General features: G+C 42.8%; 1 protein-coding gene across 2 annotated transcripts; it reads right to left on the reverse strand.

Annotated features, from left to right (window-relative positions):
- Window positions 1-696: 696 nt before the first annotated feature.
- LOC116998086 (probable inactive 1-aminocyclopropane-1-carboxylate synthase-like protein 2) lies at window positions 697-14,367 on the reverse strand. 2 transcript variants are annotated; one of them, XM_033063438.2, is made up of 16 exons: window positions 13,682-14,367; window positions 11,962-12,575; window positions 11,101-11,160; window positions 10,266-10,277; window positions 8,480-8,550; window positions 7,881-7,950; window positions 7,151-7,217; window positions 6,585-6,682; window positions 5,947-6,024; window positions 4,836-4,936; window positions 4,076-4,165; window positions 3,047-3,092; window positions 2,755-2,896; window positions 2,015-2,157; window positions 1,500-1,653; window positions 697-1,292 (listed from the first exon to the last, which is right to left on the reverse strand). In XM_033063438.2, the coding sequence occupies exons 1-16, from the start codon at window positions 14,316-14,318 to the stop codon at window positions 994-996; spliced, it is 2,682 nt and encodes an 893-aa protein (XP_032919329.1). In that variant the 5' UTR covers window positions 14,319-14,367; the 3' UTR covers window positions 697-993. The 2 variants fall into 2 exon arrangements, with proteins under 2 accessions (XP_032919329.1, XP_032919330.1); XM_033063439.2 differs by lacking the exon at window positions 10,266-10,277 and having other exon boundaries at window positions 13,682-14,366.
- Between the last annotated feature and the right edge of the window lie 12,217 nt (window positions 14,368-26,584).

Genomic DNA, 26,584 nt, shown 5'->3' on the forward strand with positions numbered 1-26,584 from the left:
TGCAGACAGAAAACAGTGCCTTAAAATGATAGAGAGACAGAAGAATACCATTTAGTAAAAAAAAAATACCCTGCAAATTGAGAAACACAGACAAAATATTGCATTAATTATTGTGATAATGGTGGAAGGTGCCTCCTTGGATGTCTGTGGTAGGTGACAGAAGCAGCTGTACCTGCAGGTACATCTAGCACAGTGGCAGAATCATTCTCTGCACTCTTTTTGCCAAGAAAAAAATGCAAAAAGAACATCTACTTTCCATTACCTCTCCATTTGTAGCTCTTTTCTGAACATTCTGCCAAGAGGCCAATGGATGCAGTTTATTTATATGAAAATTTAAAAAAATAGAAACAAAACCAGGCATTTCACCAACCAAGCATGGTGGATACTGCCTGATCTGAGGTCAGACTGAAAACCAACTGAAAACAAAAAGATTTATAGAACTCAGTCTAGATGACCGTGATCCTAAGAGCCTCAGTCATGAAGATGAATCCACGCACATGCTTATTTACCCTTAACTGGGGCTAAGTTAGGGCTGACACTAGATTCTATCTCCCAAAAACATCTCTTTGAGACAGCTGACCCCAAAATAGTTACATTTGATCATCATTTAAGAAAAGGGAAACTTCACATAACTTAACAATCTAACGTCTCTTCTTGTAAAGTGTGAAGAGTAAAAAATTACACCACAGGACCTTATAAGAGTGTTAAGAGCATATTCATTAGAAATTAAATATAAAATACAATGATGCTGCAGAACAGAGAGCAGCACACAAACAAGACACCCTCCCCTCCATTCCCTACCCTTACCCCAATCCAAGCAAACACACCTATATAGTACAAATTAGAGATCTCAAACAGGGGGGAGAGGAGGGGACCTACAAAGTAATTTTCTTGCTATACAGAAAATATATTATTTGCTGGAAGTCACTGCTGAGTTGTTAGGGGCCCAGGGTCAGTCACTGCTCAGGAATGCCCCTGAAGGCACACTGACCCCTATTGCTTCCCCACCAGTTTGCTGAAGACATCATAGATCTCTGGCTTTTCCTGGGCAAACTGCTCGGCTGTATTTTTCTGTAGCCAGTCAGACGAACGCATCTGTTGCTGCAAGAGGCCAATGAGGTCACCAAGGCTGGAGCTACTGGCACAGGTAGGGTCCTGGTGGCGGGAAACAAAAATGACTTCATCTGTGCTATCTGCTTTGCCATCCTGATCTGACTGACAAGGCTGCTCCTTCTCCTCAGCCAGGATCTCCTGCTCACGCTCTTCCAAAACCTTGCGTATCCGTTGCATACCTGCAGTGGTATAAGGAGGAGAAACACTAGCGGACTCGTTTAAGCAACGAGTGTCTCCAAATCCATCAGATCCAGAAAAGGAAAATGGAGAAAGGGAGAAAAAACAGAGAAGACAAGAGGATAATAATAAGCTAAGTTTAGGATTAAGAAGAGAAGGGAACAGTGCTGCAGAAATTGTGGTGGGAGGAAAAAAACCCCAATACTCACCTAACTGCAGCCGGTGGGTCTTGTCAGCAAAGATGATGCGGAACCATCCAGGTTCACTGCACTCAAAGGCTTTCCCGCAGGACAGGAGGACCTTATTATCCAGAAAACGCTTCCAGAGCAGCAACTCCTCCTCAAATGTGCCCGTCTTAAGGTACTAGGAGAACCATCAGAAGGGCCAGAGGTTAATACCATATAGACTACATCACTGAGATCCTCATGAATTTGTGATTCCCATGAGGTCTGCAAAGGCCAAGGGAGACACCTTTTACCTCTGAAGTACAGCAGTTGTGATACAAAGGAAGAAATGGGGAGGGAAGTGGCTTGAGAGTAGTAAGATTCCTGCAAGGAGGGAAGTTCACAGATTGTCGAAAGGAACAGACTGAAACATCTCCTCATCAGATGACAGATTTGTTAAAACAAAATGATTGTCACAATATTAACCTTTCCTCTAGATGCAGTTGCACTACAGGCCTGGCCTCAGCCTGGGAGAAGCCTCACTTCCTAAGACCACCAACCTTTCGGAAATCAATCCAGACAAAGAAGCCTGCGTTGCGGTTGAGAAAAGGAACCCCGAGTGTCTTCAGCTCATCTGTCACATACGTATGGGCAGCTTTTAGGCGGGCATGGTTGGCCTTCAGGTACACCTGGTTGATCCAGTCTGACCAGAAGAAGATAAAGAAAAGAATCATGAACTGAGGAACTATTCAATCTGTTCAAGCTTCCAAAACACTCAGTGTCTTTATCTGCTTCACACTTCACCTCCTTCTTTTGTTTTCTGTTTTCTCAAATAAAAAAAACACAACCAAGAAGTATTTTGCAGTTTCATGTCTGTGCAGAAGAGTATCTCCTTGACCTTCCTCAGGAAGTTTCCCTACATGTATAGTTCTTAATCATTGTGGACTGTTAGCATTCCACCCTGGGCAGAGTTAGGCTATTCCATTTCCCTTGTTCCACAAGCCTGTATTCTTTATTTCTGCTCATCTGGTTCCAGATAACACTGGCAATTTCTGTACAAATAGCTACAACACTTCTTCCAAGCTTCTCCTCTAACTCTGCTGATCAGGAGCTCTGCAGAAATAGTCCTTTCCTGCAGAGCTGTCAGCCTTGTGTTGCATGGGCAGCTTCAGAGTAATTGAAGACTGTCAATTAAGGTGTACAAAGAGGAGACCACTAAGGAACATAAGGGGAGGGGAGATCTTCCAAGTACCAAGACACACAGAATGGTAGAGGACTGTACATGGAGCTACTGACTCACCTCTGTCTCTAAGCAGCTGTGCAACCTTGTGCTGGACAGGTCCACAAACCCCGTGGAAATAACACAAAGAAGCCACTGCATTAGCAACATCTTGGTTCTCTGTATATAAAGTACCAAAACGAATCCCAGAAACAGCAAAATCCTGCAGAAGACACAGAGAGACTACTTTATTACACTGAACAACTGGGATCCTATTACTGCTAACTTGATCTTTCCAGCATGAGGAACCTGAGCAGCCCAGACCAAAACCAACCAGCCGCAAAGGCACAGCACAATAACTACCAGCACTCACCTTGGTTATGCCCCACATCACATGAGTCCGCTGTGGATCAGGCAATCTGTATGTAGAAGGATGCAGATGGGCAGTTAGTGTCATAGGTGCTGAAGCTTTTGGATCACCAGTGCAGCATTGCAGAAACAGAGAGGCAGCATTACACAATGATAGACAGTGCACCACCAAACAGCAGTCAAGCAGGGAAAATTCAAATGTGACCTAACTTTAGAAGCTAGGAATCCCTTGGAAGTAGTTTTGAACAGAATTTTTAAATATTTCAAAGATACAGATGCTTATAAGTGCTACATTTAACATGTATATTTCCTGAATATATGAAGCTCATACATTTAATGCTAGAAATCAGGCTTCTGCCAATGTATTTGTCAAGAATAAAAAGCGATGTTGTTTTACATCTAAGCCCAGCAACACTGAGCTAACACTTAACCAAGTATATTTTATTTTCTTGCAACTGAGCACAAAAGGTAGATAGCACCATTGGTGAAGACTAGAAATTGATTAAAAACTGAAAAACCTCAACACCACACCATATTTAAAAAAATATTTTAGAAGTTTTTCATCTCATTAAAACCATAACTAATAAAAGCCATTATCCAGACAGTAATGCTACTGCGATCTGGGACTACTCTGTGGAAAATTAGGAAGTAGGCAGCAATAGAAAGTCTTTACAAGCATTAACAGAAATGTGGGAAAAAGATGTTTAGGCAGGAAGAGAAGCATCACCTTTCAACAAATGAAAAATCTGTTTCAGTTTTGGGGGCTGTCATAACCAAATACTGATGCACACATTGAGAAGTATACCACAATAAAAAGCTAACTAACATTTTTTAATTGCTAGATTGTATTTGACAAAATGCATTTGCCATTCAGAAGTTATTAAAACAAAAGAAAAAAAGAAAGAAATCAATGTAAGGTGGATTCAGAATTTGTTAGCTCATGACTTAACTTCCAGTCACAAGTTCTCAGCAAGGCTTCATGTTGAACTAACTGTCACTGGAAGATGGCCAGGGAAGTAGGAGCTGCTTTTACCTGTCCATGCCTAGGACACTGTGAAACGTGGCTGATTCATCAAAAACTGACAACATGTAGATCTCATCTACTATCACATGCAATTCATGTCTGCAAAAGGACAAAATGGAGATTACAAAAGGCTGCTTCTGGTTTAACAGAGATAAATTCAGGCCTGCAAATACTTGCTTTATACAAAGAAGAGGGGATGCCAAATTTTGCAGAAATAAAGCAATTTTTCTCAACCTACATCTATTTTGTCTACATTAAAACGATTAGAGGTATATCCACTTAACTGTCACCCACTGTAACCATTTAACAAGACAAAGATCCTATCATTGCCAATGAGAAAATTAATTCCTATATGTACTACACATCCACTCAGAATCTTATAGAATCTGAAGCTCAGATAGTATTATGATCCATGATGAAACTGGGAACCCATATTCATATACTTCTTTGTCTTTACAGATAGAGAGAAACTAAGACGAAAAGAACTCAGCTTCCTACATGGAAGCACAGTGCCATAGTGTTTCCTTGCACTACTGAAAAATAAAACTTGCATTCTTTGATGCAAGTTGCTTTGCCACCCCAGATGACTGCATGGTCCATGACCCCAGCGCTCCCCTCTCCTTTCTTAAGTCCACCAATGTGAGCAAAGAACAGACTATTTGCCTGACTTGAAAGACATTCACAGATAAATTCAGGGACAGCAAGTAGTCCACCAGATTCTGAAAGCTGTATCTGACTCAGGATATCTCAGCCTTCCAAACTGACATACCTTTTAGCAAATTCCAGGTAATCCCGTAGCTCTGACAAGGAGTAAATGTCCCCAAGGGGATTTTGGGGATTCAGAAGAATTAAGGCCCTTACAGTGATGCCCTGCAGAATACAAAGACCACAGTATTAAGAGAGTGCCTATCATGGGATAAATTTTCAGCTCCTCTACTTGAGCAGCCCCTCACTTGAGTGTGACACAGGATTCTGCTGAAGCTTCCAACATGACTTTTCACCTCAAAGGTTAGATTTGCATGAGAAAACTTTCAGCCACAAATTAAAATTTATTTTTTTACAGTTAAATCATTTGCAAAGTGAAATGAACAAAATATTATAGAATTAATCTATGATTTTGAAAAGAGAGAATTGCTATCACCAAGTAATTGGTTGCCATCTGGTCAAGCAATTAATAAGAAAGATGGTCTCACATGCTTTCACTATATAAGTACTTTTTTTGAGCTGCATTAGTAATTGGGAAGTAATAAATTACTGAAGACTGCCTATGAATGTGGCATGAAAGATGAGAATTTGAGTTAGGTGGATGCAAAGTGTATTCATTTAGAGCACACTTGGCTGGAGATGTCAGAGCTGGTAACAACTCAAAGATGCAGCTAAACATGCATGGGATTTAGGACAATGCCAAATTTACTGACTAACTCTTCAGAAAAGTGATATTCACTTGCATTTTATCCTCTAGAGTTCCCTCCTGTAAAAACTCTCAGCATTCTTAGTGTATTCATTTGCCCTGCTGTGTAGAGCAGTCAGTTTAAAGGTAACTTGGCTGGCCTTTCTGAGGGAGAAACCCTGGGTAGTTCCAAATTCTAGTGTGTGCTCAAGTACTTTTTTTTTGGATTATATGAATGGGTTCCAGTGCTTTGTGAACGGTCAGGTTTATCCTTTCTTCTGTGACCAAAACTGGACAGACACAACACTGAGGGATTTCCCCTAGAACTGCACTGCAGTTTGCAAGCCATCATCTTAGATGGTCTACAAGAACAACCAGAAGGCCAGGTGCTAGGTTTTGAAAAAGCTTTGATCTTTAGGCCACTTCTGGGATGTGACATCTCCAACATATTGTAAACTTAGGTGGTAATGTGAAGCTCAGCTAAACTCACCTCTGCCCGGGCATCCTGCAAGGCTTTTTCCAGTTTTTCCACTGTAAGCTGAAAAGGCCGAGTGCTTGTTCCAGTTATCTGAAAGACATAAAGATTAAAAAGGCAAAGTTGTTTCAGTAGAAACTGCCTTGAGCTAATCCACTGAGAAATGTTCCCTGAAAGAAAATAAACCCCCAATGACATAGCAATCTTCTTATCCTTTTATATTACAGAGAGAATAAAATAAATCAATATGTAAAACCAAAGGAAAGGCCATCACAGGCTGGCCAAAAGCAGGATTTTCTTACTATCCTTGAATAACTAAAACAATGCAAGATCTCCATCTGCTATTGTACCCTGGGACCACCTTCAGTAGGACACAACATAACTTCTCTCTTCAAGGTTCAAAATAGTAACTTTTTTCCTTTCAAGGACTTTTATTGGGAGTAAGATACAAGAAAAGGACAAAACTGGAATCCAGATTCATGGTCTCAAGTGACTTTCTTGTAAACTATGTGCCCATTTTTCCAGCAATAAACTGTGTAAATGCCCACTGGCTATAGTGTATCCTTGTTCTGAGAACTGCTTGCAGAGGTTCCCAAAGCTCAGCTTTCCAGTTTAACTACAGAGGTTGTTTACTCCCTTCTCTCAGATCTTACCTTACTGTCTAAATAGACATACACCAGCTTGACATTACCATAGAGGAAGACACTCTGGGTAATACCACCGTAAAAGGGAGTAGCAATCAGAACAGCTTCTGGAACCAAGAGAACAAAGTTGGTTAGCAACAGGTCACAGTCTTCTCTCCTAATGTGCTTTAGCTAAACATGAAAGCATTTTTACAGCAGTGTCCCTTGGAAACACTGTAATTCTACTGCCTCTTTCTTCCCATTATTTTTACATTATTTCTTTAATCTTCTGCAAGAGCCCAGGTAACCATGAGTATAGCTCATGTCTAGTCTGGCAAACTAAGACAGGGCACCACAAAAACAGTGAAGGCAGACAGGGCATCAAGTGTGACATGTGTGCAGGTCTACATGACATCTGCAGACCCTGGAAATGAAGAATTTCACAACACAACTTTGCAGGAAACAAGAATTCCACAGCAGGCCAATGCCAATTCCACTACTTCACTTCTGTCTAACAGTATTTAAAAAAAAGTAACATTATTTCTCAGCATCAAAAAACAGACCAAAACAAAACTATGTTCCAACCATCCACTTACCCCCTGGATCACAAATGACTGTAGCTAATGCAGAAAATAAAGAGCCACAACCATTTAAAACAATCACCTGCAGAAGAAAGAGAGAATCTAGTGATAAATCCAGACACAGAAGTCAACACTATAAAATAATAATTCCTGACAATATAACTGAAACAAATTTTCTCCCTAATTCTCCATTAGAATTTTCCTGCTGAAATCCCACTTCTACCAGAATCACTTCAATTCTGTTTTTTGACAGACACTTTATCCAGGCTGTATCTCTCACAAGTCAGCAGAGTCTTGCAGAGTCCTGAAGAGACTCAGGTCCTGATGTCTTGGTAGCAACACTGCCACTTATTTTACAGGCTAAAACTAACTCTTGGTTCAATTACAAATCTTTGTCTTGAGGTATAACAGAGAAATGCAATGACATGGAACTCAACAGAAACAGCGGGCACTCTGTCAAGGCTGAGGGATACAGGCATAGTAGGTCCCTGAGCCTCATTGAGAGTACAAGCAGGAGGAGTTGGCACACAGAAGTGAAACATGAGGCAAATATACACTAGACCTGAAGTGTTTTGGTGGAAATGCGCATCAAAAACTACTGAAATGAAGAATCAATCTCATTTACATGATAATAGCTTGCATTCTTCCCAAGTCATTTGTTTTAAAAAAAACCCAGAATTTGAAACTGTTTCCCAGCAAATGGCAATACATTAGAACAGACATCAATGGACACTGGGTTACCTACATTCTCTGCTTTAAGAGGTGCAGGAGCCTTGCAGTAATAGGTCAAAAATCGAGCCACTTCTTCCCGTAAACTGAAAAACACACGAAAGCAAATACTGATTCAAATATCCTCCAAGAGGCTGGGCTTCCAAACCAGGTTCCAAACTTAGGAAAGTTAAGTCAGGGACAATAAAGTCTGGTGAGAATAGCTAGAAAACAGGATAGCTCTGGCCCATGGAACACACATGATTTTTATACCCAGCAGAAGTGCCACAGATAATGTCTGTAATGGTGCATGCATTTCTGATGAGCTTTAATCTGGCACAGAAGAGAAGGATTAACAACCCCAAGTGTTCACTATGTTTCAAAGAATTGTTTGGAGTTACCCAATTTGTTAATGCATACAAGTGCATTTAAAACTCTGCTTCAGAATATCTGCATCTTCTCTCACATAAAAGGAGTTTTAACTGGATAAGCTGGTAAGACAGCTAATGAAAAGTTTTGCAAAAAAAAGTGACCTAGAGAAGTTTTAACTACAGAATGTAACAGAAGAGGTTTGTATTCATCCCTTCTGTTTATTAAACAAGTAGCCAAAATGAGAAGTGTTACAGAAAGACTTACAACAGATGTCCTTTCCAGTCAGGATACTGAAGCAGTGCAGGGTCCATCACATTCATATCAGCCTGCGTCAGCTGGGAAAAATGAGAAGAATCATTAAAAGCGCAATTACCGATAAGGGAAATACGGAGATAGACAGGATCCATGCACAGGGACACATCTGAACAGACACTTGTGCAACTTCAACAGCTGTCAAACTGGATTGGGAAAGCTACTGACCATCAAAATTAAGGCAGCTTGGAGAAGCAAACCGATCTGTGGTACCTTCAGGTTGCATGAACTACAGGTTTCTGTTAAGTTATAGCAGCCAAAACTTCACTGCACAGAAATCTACAAAAAGGACGCAAACAGGCAACATATGATGCCCATAACCAAGGTGCCTGCAAAAGACTTTCTCAACAAATGAAGCAAATCCAAGAGTGTTTTGCAAAGCTCTGAGGACAATAGCTTTTAGCTGGAAAAATAAGTCCCAGCTGTGAAAGCTCAGGTCTAGATTGTCAAAAAGAGTTAGAAAGGAATTTGAATCAGAGTCAGATATGTATTTTCTTTAATAAACTTTCAATATATTAATATTTTAATTAATTGCAGCTTTCATTTATGTCTCAGTTCAAAGTTACTGCAGCTTCTTCAGATTTATATTTCTGATCAGTTTGGTAAGTGTTGAAGTGTAACAGGAGCTTCCAAAAGACAGGAGAAAAATGAAATTATCTTCCTAATAATTATTCCCCAGGGCAGGCACTTTGTTCCTTATGAGAAGTTCATTCTGATCTCAAAGACAGATTGACCTGAACTGTGGAGGTCCTTTTCAATATTTATAATTAGATAAAGTGTGCACACTGCTTTTACCTAAATATTTTCAAGGTTATAAGTATCAGAGTTTCACATAATCCAGTTCTGTGAAGTTCCAAGGGAAAGCACAATGCTGATACAGGCAGAGAGAACATTTTAGATAAACAAAAAGGTAATAAACAAGTATTATGTACAATGTCCCTTCCAAATATTTAATGGCAACCAAATATATGAGTTAATACTAAAAAAAGTAAAGGTGACACAAGTAGGTGATAGTGCAAGGGAAGAGGGAAATTCCACATGCAGTGTCAAAGTTTTGCACATGATAACAAAACCATAACATTTTCTATACGTGTTTTAATAACTGGTGCCAAGCTCTGGAGTTTAAAGACAATGTTCCTATCCTATGAAGAATGACAACCTGATATTATGGGATAAAAGTTCCTTTATTCAGCTGTAAATGTTCTTTGAGTCTATGTAGCTCCAAGAACTGTGCCTCCTTACATCTCCCTCCTAAACTTATCTAGAGAATGATACACCAAACATACCAGCAGACTTGGCCAAATATAACTATGAAATAATAAGAGGAAAACCCCTAAAAGTAATGTGTTAAGTATTCTCTAAAGGTCAGAAGTTGAAAACAGAAACTAGATACCTTATTCAGTGGCAGCAGTAAGTATTTTCAATCCCAAATAGCAAAAAAATATTTGCCTACAGTCCCTGCTGATGCTGCATTCAGTGAATTTATACTGTTACTCAAGGCTGCAATGACTCAGAAGCTGGCAACAAGATTTGTTCTGCTTGTTGCCACAAGCACGAACGCTATACCTGACAAAGTCTCAACTCACTTTCACAGAAGGGCTAATTAAGATGCAGCTGACTACTTCCCTCTGCACTACTTACTGCAGACATAGTGTTAGTTTTAAGAGGAAAGGACAGTGAAGGAAGAAAGGCACAGCCCAGAAGGCACCTTTCCATGCAGGCAGCAGCTCTGCCTTACCTGTTCTTTTAGCTGGAAGGTGGAGTGGTGGGGTAGCATCCCCCATGTCAGTGGAGTAGCAAGCAGAAATAAAACAGGGAACATTTTGAGGGTGGGAAATGGTGGAATGGGAGCAACCATGAATTTTAAACTGCAGAGACTGACTGTCCAACCCTGAGTGACCTTCCCTCCCCACACACAGGTAGGAAAAAGTGCTACCTGCCCACCTCAAAGGCTGCCTGCCACTTGGGCAGTGATTTTAATGGAAATCTAGAAGCATTCCTCTACAGCACAGTTCTGTTGTTTCCTTTGACTTTTTCTACTTTTTCAGTTCTGCTATGTGTTTCACTCCTCTGCCTGGTGCAAAGCCAGCAGGTAGCAGCTGACCCAGTCAGATTTTGAGATTTCACTGCTGCCACACTTGCACACTTCAGGTGAGTTCTGAACCAGGTGTACAAGTTGTGTGACTTGATAATGGACAGATGTAAAGATATTCAAAATTAAATAGAGTTCAAACCTAATTTCAAAACATCTACATTAAATCATCTACTGTAAGCAGGGGAAAAGAAAATTAATCTTATTTTCATCTAATTTTTTGAAATAAGTACATCCCCAGAGGGAAACCCATCATGAAGAGGAAGAGAAAAACACCCATATTCCTATTTTCCTGGGAAAATTAAATAAATAAATAAATGTACAAGTAGTTGTATTCAAAAGTGACTTCCAATGAATTTAAAATTCACAATGAAAAACTTTACCAGAGAAACCTGAGTAACAGCAGTAACTCTAGGAAAGTGCAAGCTTTGAAGAGGAACTGGACAGCAAATTCAGTGTATTATTTTGGAATTGAACTTACCCGCTTGGACATCAGGTCAAAGCAGAGCTTGTTCTCACTGGTGCCAAAGTTTATTATACCCTAGAAAAAGAAACAGTATTGTTTATAGACATATAAAACATGACTTCACATCATTTTATCTATCACTTCACTAAAATGCCTCCAAAAAGCTTACCAAGGACAAGTCAAAACACAGTTCTCATAAACTTCATCATACACAACTCAACACATGCATCTACGTGCGTACATGTACTGAAAGTTTATACTTCTAATAATAACACATTTTTAAAGTTTCAAGTAGTTCAGTATATGAATGAAGGACCTAATTAAAAGTAATCCACATATAAATTGTTATTTGTATTTACTATACTTGTTACTCAGTAATAATTTATCATGAACTGTTGACACAGCCTTTGTGCCACAAGAGGGCTATGATGAGCTACTTAAAACTGAGCAGCTGAGTGTAAACAGGCAGAAAAAGTGCTGAGTGCTATTAACAGTAATTTTTAAAATAAGGCTACTACTTAGTAGTTCTACATCCTGAATTCATCACCTGCAACAATCAGATATAATCAGATAATCAGAGACAGTCCTCAGTGGGCAATAGAGGCAATGAGATGGAAGTACTGAGCTGTGCTCCTGTAGACTTTTTACATCTTTCAAGGTCTGCTACTGCTATTACTACCCTGATAAAGAAATCAGAGCTGAACACAGCATTCATCTTTGGTATCTAGATGATCCACAAAGCTACTTTCAAACAAACAGTTTGACTCACCTTGTATTAGTGAGATCAAAAAAACCCCCCACAGTTTTAGCATATCTGTCAGCAAACTATTTTTCCTTACAAGGAAGCCAGGAAAACACTTAGAGGTTCTTACTCACATTGGGGTTCTTTTCTTCATCATACTTGTCAGCGTGATAGGCTTTGTACCCTTCCTCAGTGGAGCCCTGAAAAATGCTGGCAAAGTTGCCACGAGCAGAGAGGTAGGGGCTTCTCTGGAAGCCGCTGGGGTTACAGAAGCTGTGCATGTCCACCCTCCTCTTGGCAAGCGGCCGAACCCTCATCTCTTGCAGGCTGCCCCCTCTTCCTCCCATTCCCTCAATTTCAGACAGTGCCTGGCTGAAGTCCAAACCCTGAGGCATGGCGACAGAGGAGGAGGAGCCACTGTGGCTCTGCTTTAGGATGCTGAGCATTTGAGCAAAGACATTGAACATGCGAAACTCATGTTCCCGCTCCAGTTCAAACCGGCGCTGCTCCAGTTGCATCCGACGCTCCTCCGCGTCCAAATCTCGCTGAAATCGGCGCTCTTCCATCTGCAAAAAGCGCTCTTCCATGGCCCGCTGAGATGTCAGAGTCTTCAGCAGGAGATCATCCAGTGGGTCCCTCATGCGTTGCCCTTTCCGCTTTTTTCTCAGCCGATGCAAGGCAGAGAAGCCAGGCCGGGGAACAACGTTCTGAATCCGTGATGAGTTTGGCATGTTTGGCTCACTGAAACCTGTGAATACACAAAAGCAAAGAAGAAAAAGTGCAGCAAGCAAAGTGGCATGGGCATGCTTTGCTTTCTTCTCCTGCCTGTCCTAAGAACACCCGTCTATCTACCATAGAGTTCATAGAAAAAAAACTAAGTAAAAGCTGTCAGGTACATCCTGAGGTGTGCAAACATCTTTTTAAGTTTGTTTTTAACATCACACATTGGGCACACCATGATGCTGCCAGCCCCAGCCCCTTACATGGCCTCCACATTAACCTGAGTGATCACCAGCTCCCTCCACTAGGCTAACTAGGCAAGCACCAAAGCCCAGAGGAAATACCATTTCTTCCTAACCTCAGACATTAGACCTCAGGTTTGTTAACATCTCTTCTTGTCCAACAATTCATGATCAGCCTGTCCTAGATGGTTTGAAATCCCCAGGATTCCCAGACTGTACCCTTCCTGGCAGCTAAGCAATGCCAACTGCACTTTCAGTGCAGGAATCTCACCTCCTGTAAACAAAAACACTTTTTCTGCCAGTGACTTTCAAAAACATCTTCTTTCCAGGTCCCACTGAATAGCTTAGAAAGTCAGGCAATGATTATTCCCAAGTATTCTTCACTGTTGAGTGGGCTAAAATATTAGATCTGGAATGTATCTTAGAACAATGCAAGTAGAGTTTCACCTGCAGGTTTATAGTACAACTACGGCAGAAGAGGGAGTCCTGATACAATTCAGCATGAGGACAGCAGACAGCTCCAGCTGTGTCCAAGTGATACCAAAAAAGCATGCAAATGGGTTTTTTTCAATAAGGCAATTACTTGTCAGGATTATATGCAGAAATCTAACTGGCCCAGCTTATGGAGCCCTTTGAATTTCATACACATTTTGCCTACCTCGGTAATTCTAGACTATATTTACCTGCAGTGAGATACCTGTGTTGTGGGAATGCCCAAAACACCATAAATTCAGATATCAGCCTTCTACTTTCAAGCTTTTTGGGATGTGGAAAAACAAGGATCCAAATGTCATTGAGAAAACCAGGTGTCCATCTCTGCACCAGAAATAATCTTCTGTTTCTAGGAAAATGGGCAGAAACCTTATGCTGGAATGTAAGAGGCTATCCCTACCTGAAGGTGAAACACTGGTTTCAATGGGAATCTCCACCCTGGAGATGGGAGAGTCGTTCTGGGCCCTCTCCAAGAAGGCTCTCTCCATCTCCTGCTCTTCAGGGGAGCCCTGCTGGTAAGACATAGCTTGTGGGGGCTCTGGGGTCAAGCTGTGGTCATCAGAGTTCACCTCCTCACATTTGATTTCCATCAGCTCAGGGTGTTGGGAGTGTCCAAAGGGCAGGGCCGAGGAGGCGAACTGGTGGTGGTAGCTCTCCACCATGCTGCCCTGCAGCACCTGCTGAGCCATCATGCTGCCGCTCAGGGAGCCATAGGCCAGGGCCGGCCGGCTGGTCAGCACCCTGTCCATCACCTCGTAGAACTTCCACGTCCGCCCGCCCCGCGGGGCCTTGCTATTGTCCTTGATCCGCCGGTACTCCAGCTTCATCTTCTTGATCTTCTCGCGGCACTGGTCGCCCGTCCGGTGGATGCCCTTCTCCCGCAGCACCTCGGCGATGCGGTTGAAGACGTGCTGGTTGCGCAAGCAGCTCTCCAACTCTATCTGCACCGACTCGTCGGCCCAGAGCTGCAGCAGCTCCACCACCTCGGGGTCCGACCAGTTACTGCCGCGCTCGTACTTCTTCCCACGAAAATCCATCGCTCCCGGGGTGCCGCCCGCCGCTCGCCCCGGGCCGCGCACCTGCCCCTGCCCCGCCGGGAGGGGCTTTCGCACCTCGGCGCTCGAGGGCGCCCGGGCGGCCCGGCCTCCCCCAGCCCCTACCGGGCTGCAGGGCCTCGGGCACGGCTCGGCACGGCACGGCTCAGCACGGCTCGGCACGGCACGGCTCGGCTCGGCTCAGTCCATCCGCTGGAGCCAGGCGGAGCGAGCTAGCGGGGAGCCGGGCCGGCATGTTCACATCCGGGGTGACGCACATGCGTGCAGCCTTATTCCGGGATAACTTTATCCCGTGCCAGGCGCTTGTCGCGCTCCCGGGGCCGGGCCGGGCTCCGAGCGGCGCCGTAGGGTCCCTCCCACCCTGCCTCTTTTCCTCCCTCCCTATCTCCTGCCGCCCGTCCCTGCGCACGCCTCGGCCCGGGAGGAGGCAGCACGGACCGTGCCGAGCCGCATCACCCCGTGCCGGGCCGTGCCGAGCCACAGCCGCGCCTCCCCTCACGGCGCTCGGCACCGCGGCCCCGCCCCGCCCCGCCCGGCGCTGCCAGGCACGGCCCGGCACGGCCTCGCCCGCATCACCCCCGGCTCTGCGGAGACCCCGGGGGCGGTGCTGCCCGGTGCCGCCGGTGCCGCTGCCGGCGCCGCTCCCGCCGCCCCCCCGGGTCGGGGGCACTGGCGGCGCTTTGGGCGGGGCGGGCCCGGCCGGCGAGAGCTGCGGGTGCGGCGGCAGCCCCTGACAGCGGCTGTGCCCCTGTCCCCGTGTGCCCCCGACAGCGCTCGGGGACACGCACGGGACGGGCACTGCCCGCCGCTCCGGACACCAACCAAGCACTTGTGCCTCCGGTGCGGCCGTCCCGAGCGAGCGGGCATTACATCGGTTCGTTCCTCTGTTTACACCCCACCATCAGTAGCTGCGTGGTTCAAATCCTTCCAAGTACCCACTTCGCCTTCTGCCACATCTCTAACCGGGCTAAAGGACTGTAGAGAGCGAATGCAAGAGTTCTTCCTTTCCCTCTACACCACACCAGCTCCAATTCCTGCAGGGATCTGTAACTGCGGAACCCGATTTCACAGAGCTATCCTGCCCCGCCGCAGGACACAGCTAGCAGCACCGTGCCATACCGGTGCAGAAATTTCGGTCCAGACCCCAGTGTGGCAGGACAAGGACTGAGCCCTAAGGCAGCAAGTACAAACATAAACCAGTAATTAATGAGGAAACCAGAATGACACATAGTGTGTCCATATCCAGTATCACCTGTGGCCAATGTACAGGTGGTGAAGCACATACTAAGTTTGTAATTTTCCTCTTAGACCAAAAGATCTACTTCATTGCAGCATTAGGGTTTTTTTATCCAACTGTTATTACCTTAATTCTGGATTTTAATAAATAATTCGCAGCCTCTATGATTCCATTTCTCAGTCTGTGAAATGGAAACAAAAAACTTGATATTTGCTAAATTTCATTAAATACTTTGAATACTGTCTTGGGGGTGGGGGCAATAAAAAAAGTAGCAAAAAGACTTAGCAAAAACCAAAAAACAAAACCCAAAAAAACTTAGCCTTAAAATTCACACTATCTTTCTTAATAAATTATGTCCAGAGACTAGTTTGGATTTTTTAGTGGTCTGCTGAGCTAGAATTAGTGTTTCTACATGCCCATAAGATGTTCTTTTACTTTTTCTCATGGGAATGGCACTCTATGTTCTACAAGTACTTACTTAATTACATAAGGACTTTTTACAAAGATTGTATACTGGAGTACACAAAGACCAAGGCAACAATGAATAGAGTCATTGATGATAGAAGTTTAGTAAATATAAATAGATTAAAGGCAGTGTGGAATAGTCTTTTTAAAAAGCTTTTCAAAGAAGCTTGAGAGCTTGGCTAAAGCCTATTATACCTGAGGGCCAGGCAGCAGCAGAGTATGCTCAAAAGGAACTTGTAATATATCCTGGCATCAGGAAAAGCCACTGTTTCAAAATGCAAACATTAAATGAATGGAACCGACCTTCGTGATATAAAAAATATAATAAATCTTGTATTATTTTTCATGGTTCAGTTGTTTTCACCTTCTTATGCCTTGTACAGTGGAAACTTGATTTTTAAAATTAAATCAAGGGCTTCCATTGCAATCATGTATCAAACAAGCATGGATTTGAGCAGGAACATATCATGTGGTGTTATATTGCTGAGATACTTGTTTCACCTGCCAGTTCTTTGAGCTGCTTTTCCAATTCAAATGGAAAAGGGAATTAAGAGGGGCTGTGTTCCCAAAGCACAAGAAGTGATGTTGTCAAAATGTGCACAGAGCAATCCACTAAAAATTGTGAAACCAAAAAGAAAGACTTTATCTTCTGAAGTGTTTTGTACACCTATTTAAGTGACCAAAGTATTGGTGCCACCTAATTTGATGTATCCAAGACAGGTTAGTTCTTTTAATATTCCTTTGCCCAAAAAAACCCTCTCTACCTTTCCTTTTCATGCAGCAAGCCAAGGAATGCAAACCAAATGCTGTCATGGAGTTCCCTCCCTTGTTTTCAGAGAATTTCATGTCTCAGTTTCATCTCAGCCAATGACAGCCAAGTGCCTCAATTACACATCATTCCTTCCCAGCAAAGTGCATATCACAACTCCATTTCTAACAAGCCATGACATGTGATCCTGAACATACCATCTCTAAAAAATTATATATTAAGCTTCACTGTTTCAGGTTTTTTTAGCTTTTATAGGACTATAAGGCATTGGTGCAACTACTTGATGATCAGCTAAATCTAAGACAATAATGCTTACCCTAAACATTGCAGGCCATCGGAGCAGGGGACTGTGCTCCTCTGCCATTGCCCATAAGCAATGATATTTAAAATAAAGTTTTGTCAAATCTCTTCCTCAACGCCACAGTCACACGCAGCACTGAAATGAAAGCCCTAGAATTTCTGTTTGCTTCCAGCATATGTGCAAGCTGAGAGGAAGGGTCTCATTGAGTATCAGGCCTTCAGTCAGGAAATATGACAACCATCATGATGGTTTTGGTACGGAAAATTTTACAAAATAATGGAGACCTTGCAACTCAGTTCAATGACAGATGGTAATAAATTATTTTGTAATTACATAGGATTTAACCATAATAATAATAATAATAATAATAATAAAGCCTTAAAACTATAAATGCCTTCATGGTGCAATGAGGATGGCTCATACCTAGCAGCATTTGGGTTAGCATCTCCACTGTCCCCCTGCTTCCCTCTCCCAAAGAATGCCTTTCACATCCCCTCCCAGGGGAGAGGGCATTCGGCAGCTCCCACTGCTGGCATCCCCCGAGCCAAGGCTCGGCACAGCAGGACCTCTCTGACCTTTTGGCTCCATCCACCCTGGCAGTGTGGAGAAGCGGCGTGGGCTGGATGTGTCCCTCCAGGCAGGCGTGGCCGGCGCGGTGACGGGAGAAGGAAGGTCCCTGCAGAGGGTGCTCCAGCCCCAGCTACCTTCCCTGCCTGGCGCATGGGTTTGCGTGGACACCGACGGGTGGGGAGGAACACGGCGGGGGCCCTGGCAGGCTGGGGATGTGTTAGCAAGAGATTTAACAGGAGGGCCAGTTGCCTAGCAGTTTTCCAGAAGTTCGGTACATGGCTCTCCATGGTTCGGTGTAAAAGGAAAGTTTCTGCTGCGGTCAAGTAAAACACAAGGGTTTTCAAGAGCCTCCACCATGGGAAAGGATGCTGGGCTGGCTTTTACAATGCTGTAGATTAGAGGAAGGTTACTTCCCCAGGATGTGTAGTGGCTGCTGGCAGCACTTAAGTAAAGCCCAGAAGCACCTGACCAAAACCACAACCATTTAAATACTGCCTTGGAACCAGACAAACTGAGCAGACTGAGGTCTGTTTCCTAAGGGGTGGTTCTAGTAAAAATTCATTGCCATAATTGCAGTTTAAGAAATTAAAGCCCAAATCGACCATTGAGACAAAAAACTTCATGCATCTCCCTAGTTGGGTAGATAGTTTAAATAAAAAATATGGTATTTTGCCATGTTATCAAACAAATGGGAACAAGTTAAAACTGTCTTAATTCTGCTAGTTTCTCTGGATCTGAGCTACCGCTCTGGCCAGTCATGGTGCAGAAGAACACCCCCAGGCACTTTCTGTTCTGCTTCCCCAAATTGCCAAGAGGCACTGAACAGCTGAAGCCAAAGCAGCCTTAATTTTTACATTCTTTTAAAAATGACCATTGTAAGAAATGGAAAACACCCTTTCTGCTTCACAGACTTTCTTGTTATAAAGCTTATTAGTAATATTCATAATCCACTCAATTTCCTGCAAAACACTTCATGCCAGCCCCTGAAAACCACAAAATGCTGACTGAAACAAAGCACCTCAACCAAAACTAAGGCAGGATCTCACATGTACCAGGATCTTCCTTCCAAACTTATAACTAATTCTTCTATTTCTGTATGTTTATTTGGAGATGAGTTTATTATATCTCACTCGGTTTCGGAACCAGCAAGACCAAAGAGCCATTACAGATGCCTTCTCTTAGGCCTCCTATTGCATTGGCAGCCACATGAAGGGGTGGGGAATGTACAATTAGCTTTGCTAAATTAAGGTATTGCTTTAATCAGCAGCTGCAGCACATGGGCATGACAGAAGAGAAGCAAAAGTTTCTGAGGGAGTCATATCCCAATATATGGCCACAGGGTTATTTAAGGTACTTCACAGTAAAGCCCACAGAGGGCAGTAGGACAGTCTTCAAAAATACTTTGTAAAGTGGAGCCGGACAAAGAAAACTGCAGAAGAAAAGAAGAGTTTGACTGTTCAGCTGCTAGACTTTATGGGACTGATTCTGATTGGTTTTTTTTCCCCAAGTGTCAGTTTTATACACAATTAAACAGCACATTGCATTTCTGATGAAACTCTGAGCAGATCCACAAGACCTGTCCCACAGCAGGCAGAGGGAATATTGGAAGTACTATGTGTTTTCGACTCTCAAAGTGTAACAGCTACACAAACAATTAAGGAATTGTGGTTTACACACTTTCCGTGCGAATTACTTTGATAAGAGCCAAGTCTGCCTACTCATCCCATGTAAATATTTAATGGTATTCCCTGGAGCAGGAAGTGGTGGTTGGACTGGGGGTGTTTCAAGTACTGGCTAACCCCGTGACTTAAAACAAACTGAGATAAAGGGAATCAGTGTCTAAATTACGTAAATTTTTAGAGGGATTCAAGAGAAGACATGTATCCAGGTCCCCATAAGCCATTCTCTCCTTCAAGATATCTAAATTTCTGTAGATTTAGCTGCCATAATATGATTTCTGTAAGTTGTGACTGAATAAGTGTTTATGTTACAGATAAATGGAGGCAAATTTCAGATTGCACTTCTGCTAAACTAATGAGCACACCACTAAGGAGTGACAGAGCCTTCTCTTCTTTAGGGTGAAGTAACACTGACTGATGCCACAGGCAAGAAATCAAACCAAATATATCTTTTAGGGCAAATAAATTTAACTTTCCATATGACACTGGCACTTGTCATCCTATATGCAGAGAAAGCTCTTGCAGTGCTTCATGTTCTCTGCTAAGGCTTGCCAGGCACTCAAGGCCAAGGCAAGCAAAGGCGACTCAGCACTTGCAGATTCACATGTTCATTTAAATTCCTTGCAGGGCTTATTGAAATCTTCCTTTTCTAAACACATAGATTATGCATTGCCCTAGAGAAAGAAACCCTGAGAAGCTTCACCTTGAAGGACAGGGAGTGGCATCTGACAAAGTGACCTCTGTTTGCAGTTTCTTTGTAGGCACAGAGGACTGCAAGGCAAAGCCATGTTCAAGGGTGTAGAAGTAAAGAAGAGCTACTGGCTCTAGCTAGAAGTTCCTTTCCTCTTGACATGTTGTTTTTATTAGTCAGGCATGCATTTTTGTCTGGCTTCTTTCTTTTTTGGCCATTGCTGCTTCTTGGGCTGACTCTGATCTGGGAGTTCTTTGCAACTGTTTTTTCCCTCTCTGCTGCTGGAAGACAACGTGGGTCATTTCAGAACCCACAGACACCAAGCCCAAAACCCCTCAGTCTCTTTTGTGGCCCCCAAACTCAGATTTACTGACCACTAAGGTAAATACAAGAGATAAAATTCCGTAAGTAGCGACACAGCAGAATCAGGTATCAACCAATTTCTCTCCAGATGCATGGTTGAACTGTGCCCTTCAGTTGCCATGATATATTTTTTTGTCTCTCTAGTTTTACGTAAGGCATATTCAGGATCTGTTGCATTTGCCTTAAAAGAGAAAAGCCAGACTCAAGGAAGAGCAGGCTAACTGCCCTTATCTGATGCTAAAGATAGACACAGAGACCTCATGTTTGGTCTCATACAATAAACAGTTGGAATTCAATTTCTATATAAAACCATGGGTGAGAATTCTTCTGTATTTTAAAATATTTATATTTGTGTAATTTATAATAGTGAAGAGCTTATACTGATTTTGCCTGAGTTAACTACATGAGCTGAAACTGGGATCTTGTTTCCTGTAGCATAACTAAGAGCCAAGCAGCATACTTCTAATGTCCCCCAAAAGGACCTGTTCATTCACACAGAGCCTTTTCTAGGCAGGGGTGATGGTATTTGCAGTTTTTTGAGCCCAGCCACTGCTACAGCTGTCCTTGGTTTTCACAGCGGCTCTGCCAATGCAACTCAATCCTGCTGGAGCCCCACAGCTTTTCTGCTTTAGCCTCACTGCACTGACAGCAGATCATCATCATCACTCTGGCCTTCTTTTCTGCTCTGCCAGGCCTGAGAATAACAAATGGTGATAACACTTATGGTAGCCTCGTGTCTGAGGCTGAGCCACAAAACTCATAACTGCTTGCCTTGATCAGAGAGCTATAAAGACAGCATCGATGTATCCATCCAGCTCAGCTGTGCTCAGCTTCTGCTTTCCTGAGCCAAATATAATCCCCAGAAAGGAATGGTCCCCTCACATATTGTCATTGATATTTCTTAGCAACTCTTACTAAATACTCTTTTATTCTTTTTTTTTTTTTAGCTTTTCTTTGCCATCAGTTCATGAGAGATAGATACCTTTCTATTCTCCTCTCCTCATTCTCCCTATCTTGTTCAAAACCTTCATTGATGTTGCCCTTAAAAATTCAGCAGTTGCTCTCAGGAACGTTATTGTCCCTGTGTAATTACCAGGAAACCTCAGGAAACAGCCTGAGACCCTGTAGATCAACACTGGCCTGGTATAATGGCAAATTCCTGATCTGCACAACTCTTTGGCATCTCATCCAGCTATGCTATCATTAAACCTGATGCAGACCAAAAATAAAGTCCTGTTTTTAAATATTATTTTAATGCAAATCTCCTGAGAGCAGGCTGGGGAAACCACCACTGTCCAGCTGTGCAAGGGAATGAATGAGAGGAAGGTTTTTGAGTTGCCTGAAATAAATTTTTAAGTAAGGCTGGCGAAAATTTTATGCTAATATTTAAATTAAAATAACCCCACTGGATTGATTGCTGTCTGGAAAGAAAAGATAACCAGAAGCTGAATTAGCACAAGATTTTGGATATTTGCCAATGCTGCTGAGAGTCCATCTTCCCTTCAAAGCAGTGCATGGATAAAAAAATCGGTCAAGAAAGGAAATATGGAAGTGATTGGGATGGAAGTCAAGTGTCCCAAGAATGGAAATCTTTCCAATTTCTCACATGGATCCAGAACCAGAACTTGAAATCCCTTTAAAACCAGTGGCCCCCAGACACTTAAATTGAAGCTGGGGAGAAGGTCCTCTTGTTCCAACAGTTGCACAACATGTCATTAGTATTTGCAGACTAAAATAGGACAGAAACAGTCACCAGAAGTGTGCAGGTGGTGCTGTTAACTTTATTTCTAAACAGGCTGACAAACACCTCTTTTCTTACCGAGTGATTTCTCCTAGCCTTGGCACAGACTGGTCTGTTCCACAGTAAGATTACCAACAGCTTGAGGCTGTAAAAGAAACTTGTTTGCCCAAAGGCTTGTCTGGTTTGCACAGCTATCCTATCTGGGTTCCCTGTTGTTCTCTTGTGATTTACATGTCTACCTGTGGCAGCACTACCATGAAAATTCCTGGAAGATGCAAAGTTTTTGAAATGTCACTTAGAAGACTCCCAAACTTGCCTAAGCAACTTGGTCAGTGCTCTTCTAGGTTTGGAATGAGAAAGGCTTTCTAAAGGCTAACCCTAATCTCTCCTGATATAATGTAAGTTGTAAGGAGAGTTCTTAACCCTACCTAGCACTGACTCAGAAAATTGTTTTTCTTCTTTCTTTCACAACAAGCTAGAGGTTAGTTTACAGCCTTGTCAACAAATTGAAAAAAATGTAGAGAATACCCTCCCTGGACATCTGGGGTTTTTTTTCCTTGTCTAAACTCTGTTAAACATCTATGGCTTTTGTGAAACCTGCAATCCACAGTTATCATAACACTCAATCCAAAAACCCAATCCAAAAACCAGTGCAAAGCAGAGAAAGGAGGCTGTTTCAGAGACTATATTCATGTCTGTTTGTCTCAGGATAAGAACGGTCTCTTAACAGTAGCAAGGCATTTGAAACATTCATTTTGTGATCACTTAAAATCACTAAAACCTTCTTGCTGTCCTGCAAGCTGTCACCTACCTTGTATTTGTGCAGTGGATTGTTAATTCCTATTTTGTACCTCTCCAAGTTGAATGTTATTTCATTTGGTCCTCCAGCACCTGAAAACCCCTTTGAATTCTGCCCCTGTTCTCCCGGGTGCCTGTATGCATGACACCGCCCTCACATTTGTAAGCATTATCTCTGTTGCACCTGTGAAGCCATTAATGACAAGAGTCCCCTCATTGCTCCCTCCCATGGAATAGAGAACATCTCCTTTTTCATCCCTGGTTGGTTCCCCTGTCAAAAAACAGAGGGCAGGTGGCTCTGATAGGATTTTTTCTTGACAGGCCTGTGTGCCTGCAACTCACCAATTTGTTCTTTTATATGCTATGCACAGCTCAGTTTTCCCTCTTCTTCCAGAAATTGCAACTGTGGTGACCACTACCTAGTTTATTCCACTTCCTTTTTCCTTTCTTCAAATCTATCACTGCATGCACTCTTATCTTACACATTGGAATCTCATCCCTTTCCTGTGATAGCTCAGAAATATTTCCTGATATTTCTCAGCCAGTTCCCTTAATGCTAGACTTCATCAAGGGGGCATGAAGACATGTATCTAAGCAGTGCCTGGGCAATCCTAGGGTTGAGTGGTACTAAACAAAGCCAGCCCAAATCTCTCAGAGGCCCATTCCCTCTGACACTGATTGTGAGCCAACCCAGTCCTCAAAGCACAACAACTGTGTGCGTGCAGTCTGACCTCATTATCCCTGCCACCACTGTTTCTTCTCACATTACAGGGGTGCAGACCCATCCAGAAAACTGCCACAAAAACACTTAGATCTGCTGGTCCTGAGTCTGGTTTTTTGCAACCTGCAGCTTCTTCATCCCAATAAAGAGTGTATTTTTCCCTACCAGTCAAACAATGGTGAGTTGACCAACACGCATCCTGCTATGCTGGTCCAGTTCCAAAATGGTTAGCAGATGGAAATAATTACTCTTAAAAATACAGTTCAGGGTCACCCCAGTCTTGTTGTCTACTATAGAATAGGCAAATTCCTTGTGTGTTTATGGCTGCAACATTACAACAGAGTCATGCAGCTTGTTTCCACTTTACAAAGAGAGGCACAGGGCAGTTCAGTGACTTTTCACGGGTCAAAAGAAGCACTAACCAAAGATTCTTCTTGCGGAGAAATACCAACCAAAGATGCTGGATGTTTTCTCAGAGGTCAGTGCCTCATGATAACAACAGTTTCATTTATACACAACTAGAATGCCCCAGAAATTAACTGCACCCATTGTCTAACGGAAACAGAACTCAATCTCTATACCTTACAGCTGAAGGAAAATACAATTGCAGTGAGATAGTAATAGTTTGCTCTTACCTGTAGACTACTGGAAGAAGAAAGGGACAGAGAGACAGTCAGATTTTGCCTTATGATCCTGGGTACAGCTGCAGTTATAACTCTGGAAAAAGGCTGAGGAAATGCTCCCTTTGATGTTTATTTACTTTGTCAGGTACGTTCATCAGATTGCATCAAGGAGCTCCCAGAAAAGCATGTGTGAGAATCACACCCCCCCTTGGGAGGTTTTCCCAATCAAGAGGTCATGTCCTTGTGCCCTTGGTTTGAGTCACGTGGCTTCCTTGTAATATTTAAAGAGCAGACTTGCAAGAATGTGCAAGTTATCAATCATCAGGTGCCTTCTGGGGTGGAAGGGAATATTCAGAATTCACAGCTCTTGCTAGAAACTTCTGAAAATCTGATTCTCTGGAGGCTGACAGGGGTGTTTTATTACACTGAGGAAAAGAACAATTTGTTTTGCAATTTCTGGCAAACCTTTTCTTTGAAAATTCAGTTTGAACTGTGCTATGCTCAAATCTTTTTAACTCTTATGATGTTTACTAAACTGTTTTTAAACAATGATTCATTCTAGGGAACTTCATAAAAGGTTTGAGCAAAATGTAAGAAAATACTTCTAGGTCTACAAATGACAGGTGTTCATCTACTCACTTGTTGAGATGTCAATAATAATCAGATGTTGGTGCCTTGAAGAATGCCAATGTATACTGTTTTTCTGCCTCTAACTTCAGAATTGAAAAGAGAGTTTCTGCAGAGATCATCTCCTAACCCAAGACTGTTGCAGCAAATTCCCACCCCAGAGCCTGAGGGAATACTTGAAACCCCTCTTTCCAGAGCTAATAAAGGTCTGTCAAGCTGAGGCCCAGCACCCTTTGCAGGTGTGTGTCTCAAGCCTACTGAAAGTCAGTCTCTGCTGCTGACATGTTGAGGTCACTTTCCAAATGTGATACTCTGTGGGAGCAAAAGAATTTCCTCTGGTTTAGTAAGCTGTTTCTTAAAATAGTAGGTAAGTTCAGTGGCAGTGAACTGAGTCAGGGTACTCACACCCTGAGTGCAGCCAGAAAGGGCATGTCATGTTCAGCCAGCAAAGGAAGGTTTCCCCCTGCCACTTGCCACCATTGCACGGCTTAAAACTGGTGGGTGACTGCAAGAGATAAAAGTTTTTCAATTTGTAGTTAAGCCTTCAATGCATCTGGCAAGACTTCAGAAAGGGAACTGCTTTTGTGCCATGGGAGTTGAAACTGAGTAGGGGCCCCTTCCACCTAAATCTCCCCTCCACACTACTGGAACATGTCCAGGACCATCACCACCCTCACTGACAGATGGAAGGAAATAGAGCTCACCAGCATTAAAGATGTGAGCTGCTTGGCTTGAATTTGAGTCAGATAACCAGACTGTAGTAGCATCCTTCATCCTTTGTAAATCAAGAACAGGTGGGAGAGAGGGAACATGATCTCACCTGCAGTACTGTCAAAGACATGCAAAGAAGTCTTCACATCATTTTCCCAATTTCTCAACCTTTCAGTCTGTCCTGTCATCTGATTGTACACTCCTTGAGTATCCTCACTCTGAAGAGACTTTGTTTTAATTGAACCCAAACTTGAATCTACCCTAAAGTTATCTTACTGATCACATCTAGTTCATGTTCACCCCTTCTCCTCTGCAGTTTTGGCTCCACTGCAGCTGAATAGAGTAATTATGAAGGAATACACACATTAACTTTCAATTTGAAATGTGTGCATATTGCCATCTTTCTTCTCTCTGCTTTCCTGTTTTTCAGTTTGAGTAAAGCTGCTTTCATTCAGAAGTGACCAAAATTACAGAAACATTTATGAAGGAAATTAGTTCCATTTTGAGTCAGTTATTTAGGAATGATGAATACCTAACAGAAAAACCATTAAGTCTGTTGCTGGCCCAAAGGTCATGACTCAAGCAGGCTGTTTGTCCCACAAGGGAACTTGCCTTTTTCTAATTAGAAGAAAGAAATATTTTGGCAAACAAAGGCAGCATACATGGAAATGTGTTCTGCCTGTATCCAGACTGCTCCAGTCTGAGAGGATTTCATTCATTCTATCTCCATGAAACTCCTTAAGCTTCACTCAATTCAAATATACAAAACGAGAGAAATGAGAGTATACTTATATTCAGAAAGACATCACAAATTTCCAAACTAGCTCCCCTTGACAGCACACTTTGAACCTCTTTGTCTGCAAACAGAAGGATACCTCTTCTAGAAAGCGCTAGCATCAGATTAAGCTAATGTTAATCTACTTTAATAATAGCAGCTGGTTTTAAACCTCTG

This window comes from Catharus ustulatus, chromosome 6 (genome assembly GCF_009819885.2).
Source record: "Catharus ustulatus isolate bCatUst1 chromosome 6, bCatUst1.pri.v2, whole genome shotgun sequence".
In the NCBI taxonomy this organism is placed as follows: domain Eukaryota; kingdom Metazoa; phylum Chordata; class Aves; order Passeriformes; family Turdidae; genus Catharus; species Catharus ustulatus.

Coding starts and splice junctions, on each gene's coding strand:
- LOC116998086 (XM_033063438.2), bottom strand. CDS start 14,318: ATGGATTTTCGTGGGAAGAAGTACGAGCGCGGCAGTAACTGGTCGGAC. Junction 1,654..2,014: donor TCTGGATTGATTTCCGAAAG/GTTGGTGGTCTT, acceptor TGGTTCTCCTAG/TACCTTAAGACGGGCACATT. Junction 1,293..1,499: donor GACCCACCGGCTGCAGTTAG/GTGAGTATTGGG, acceptor ATACCACTGCAG/GTATGCAACGGATACGCAAG.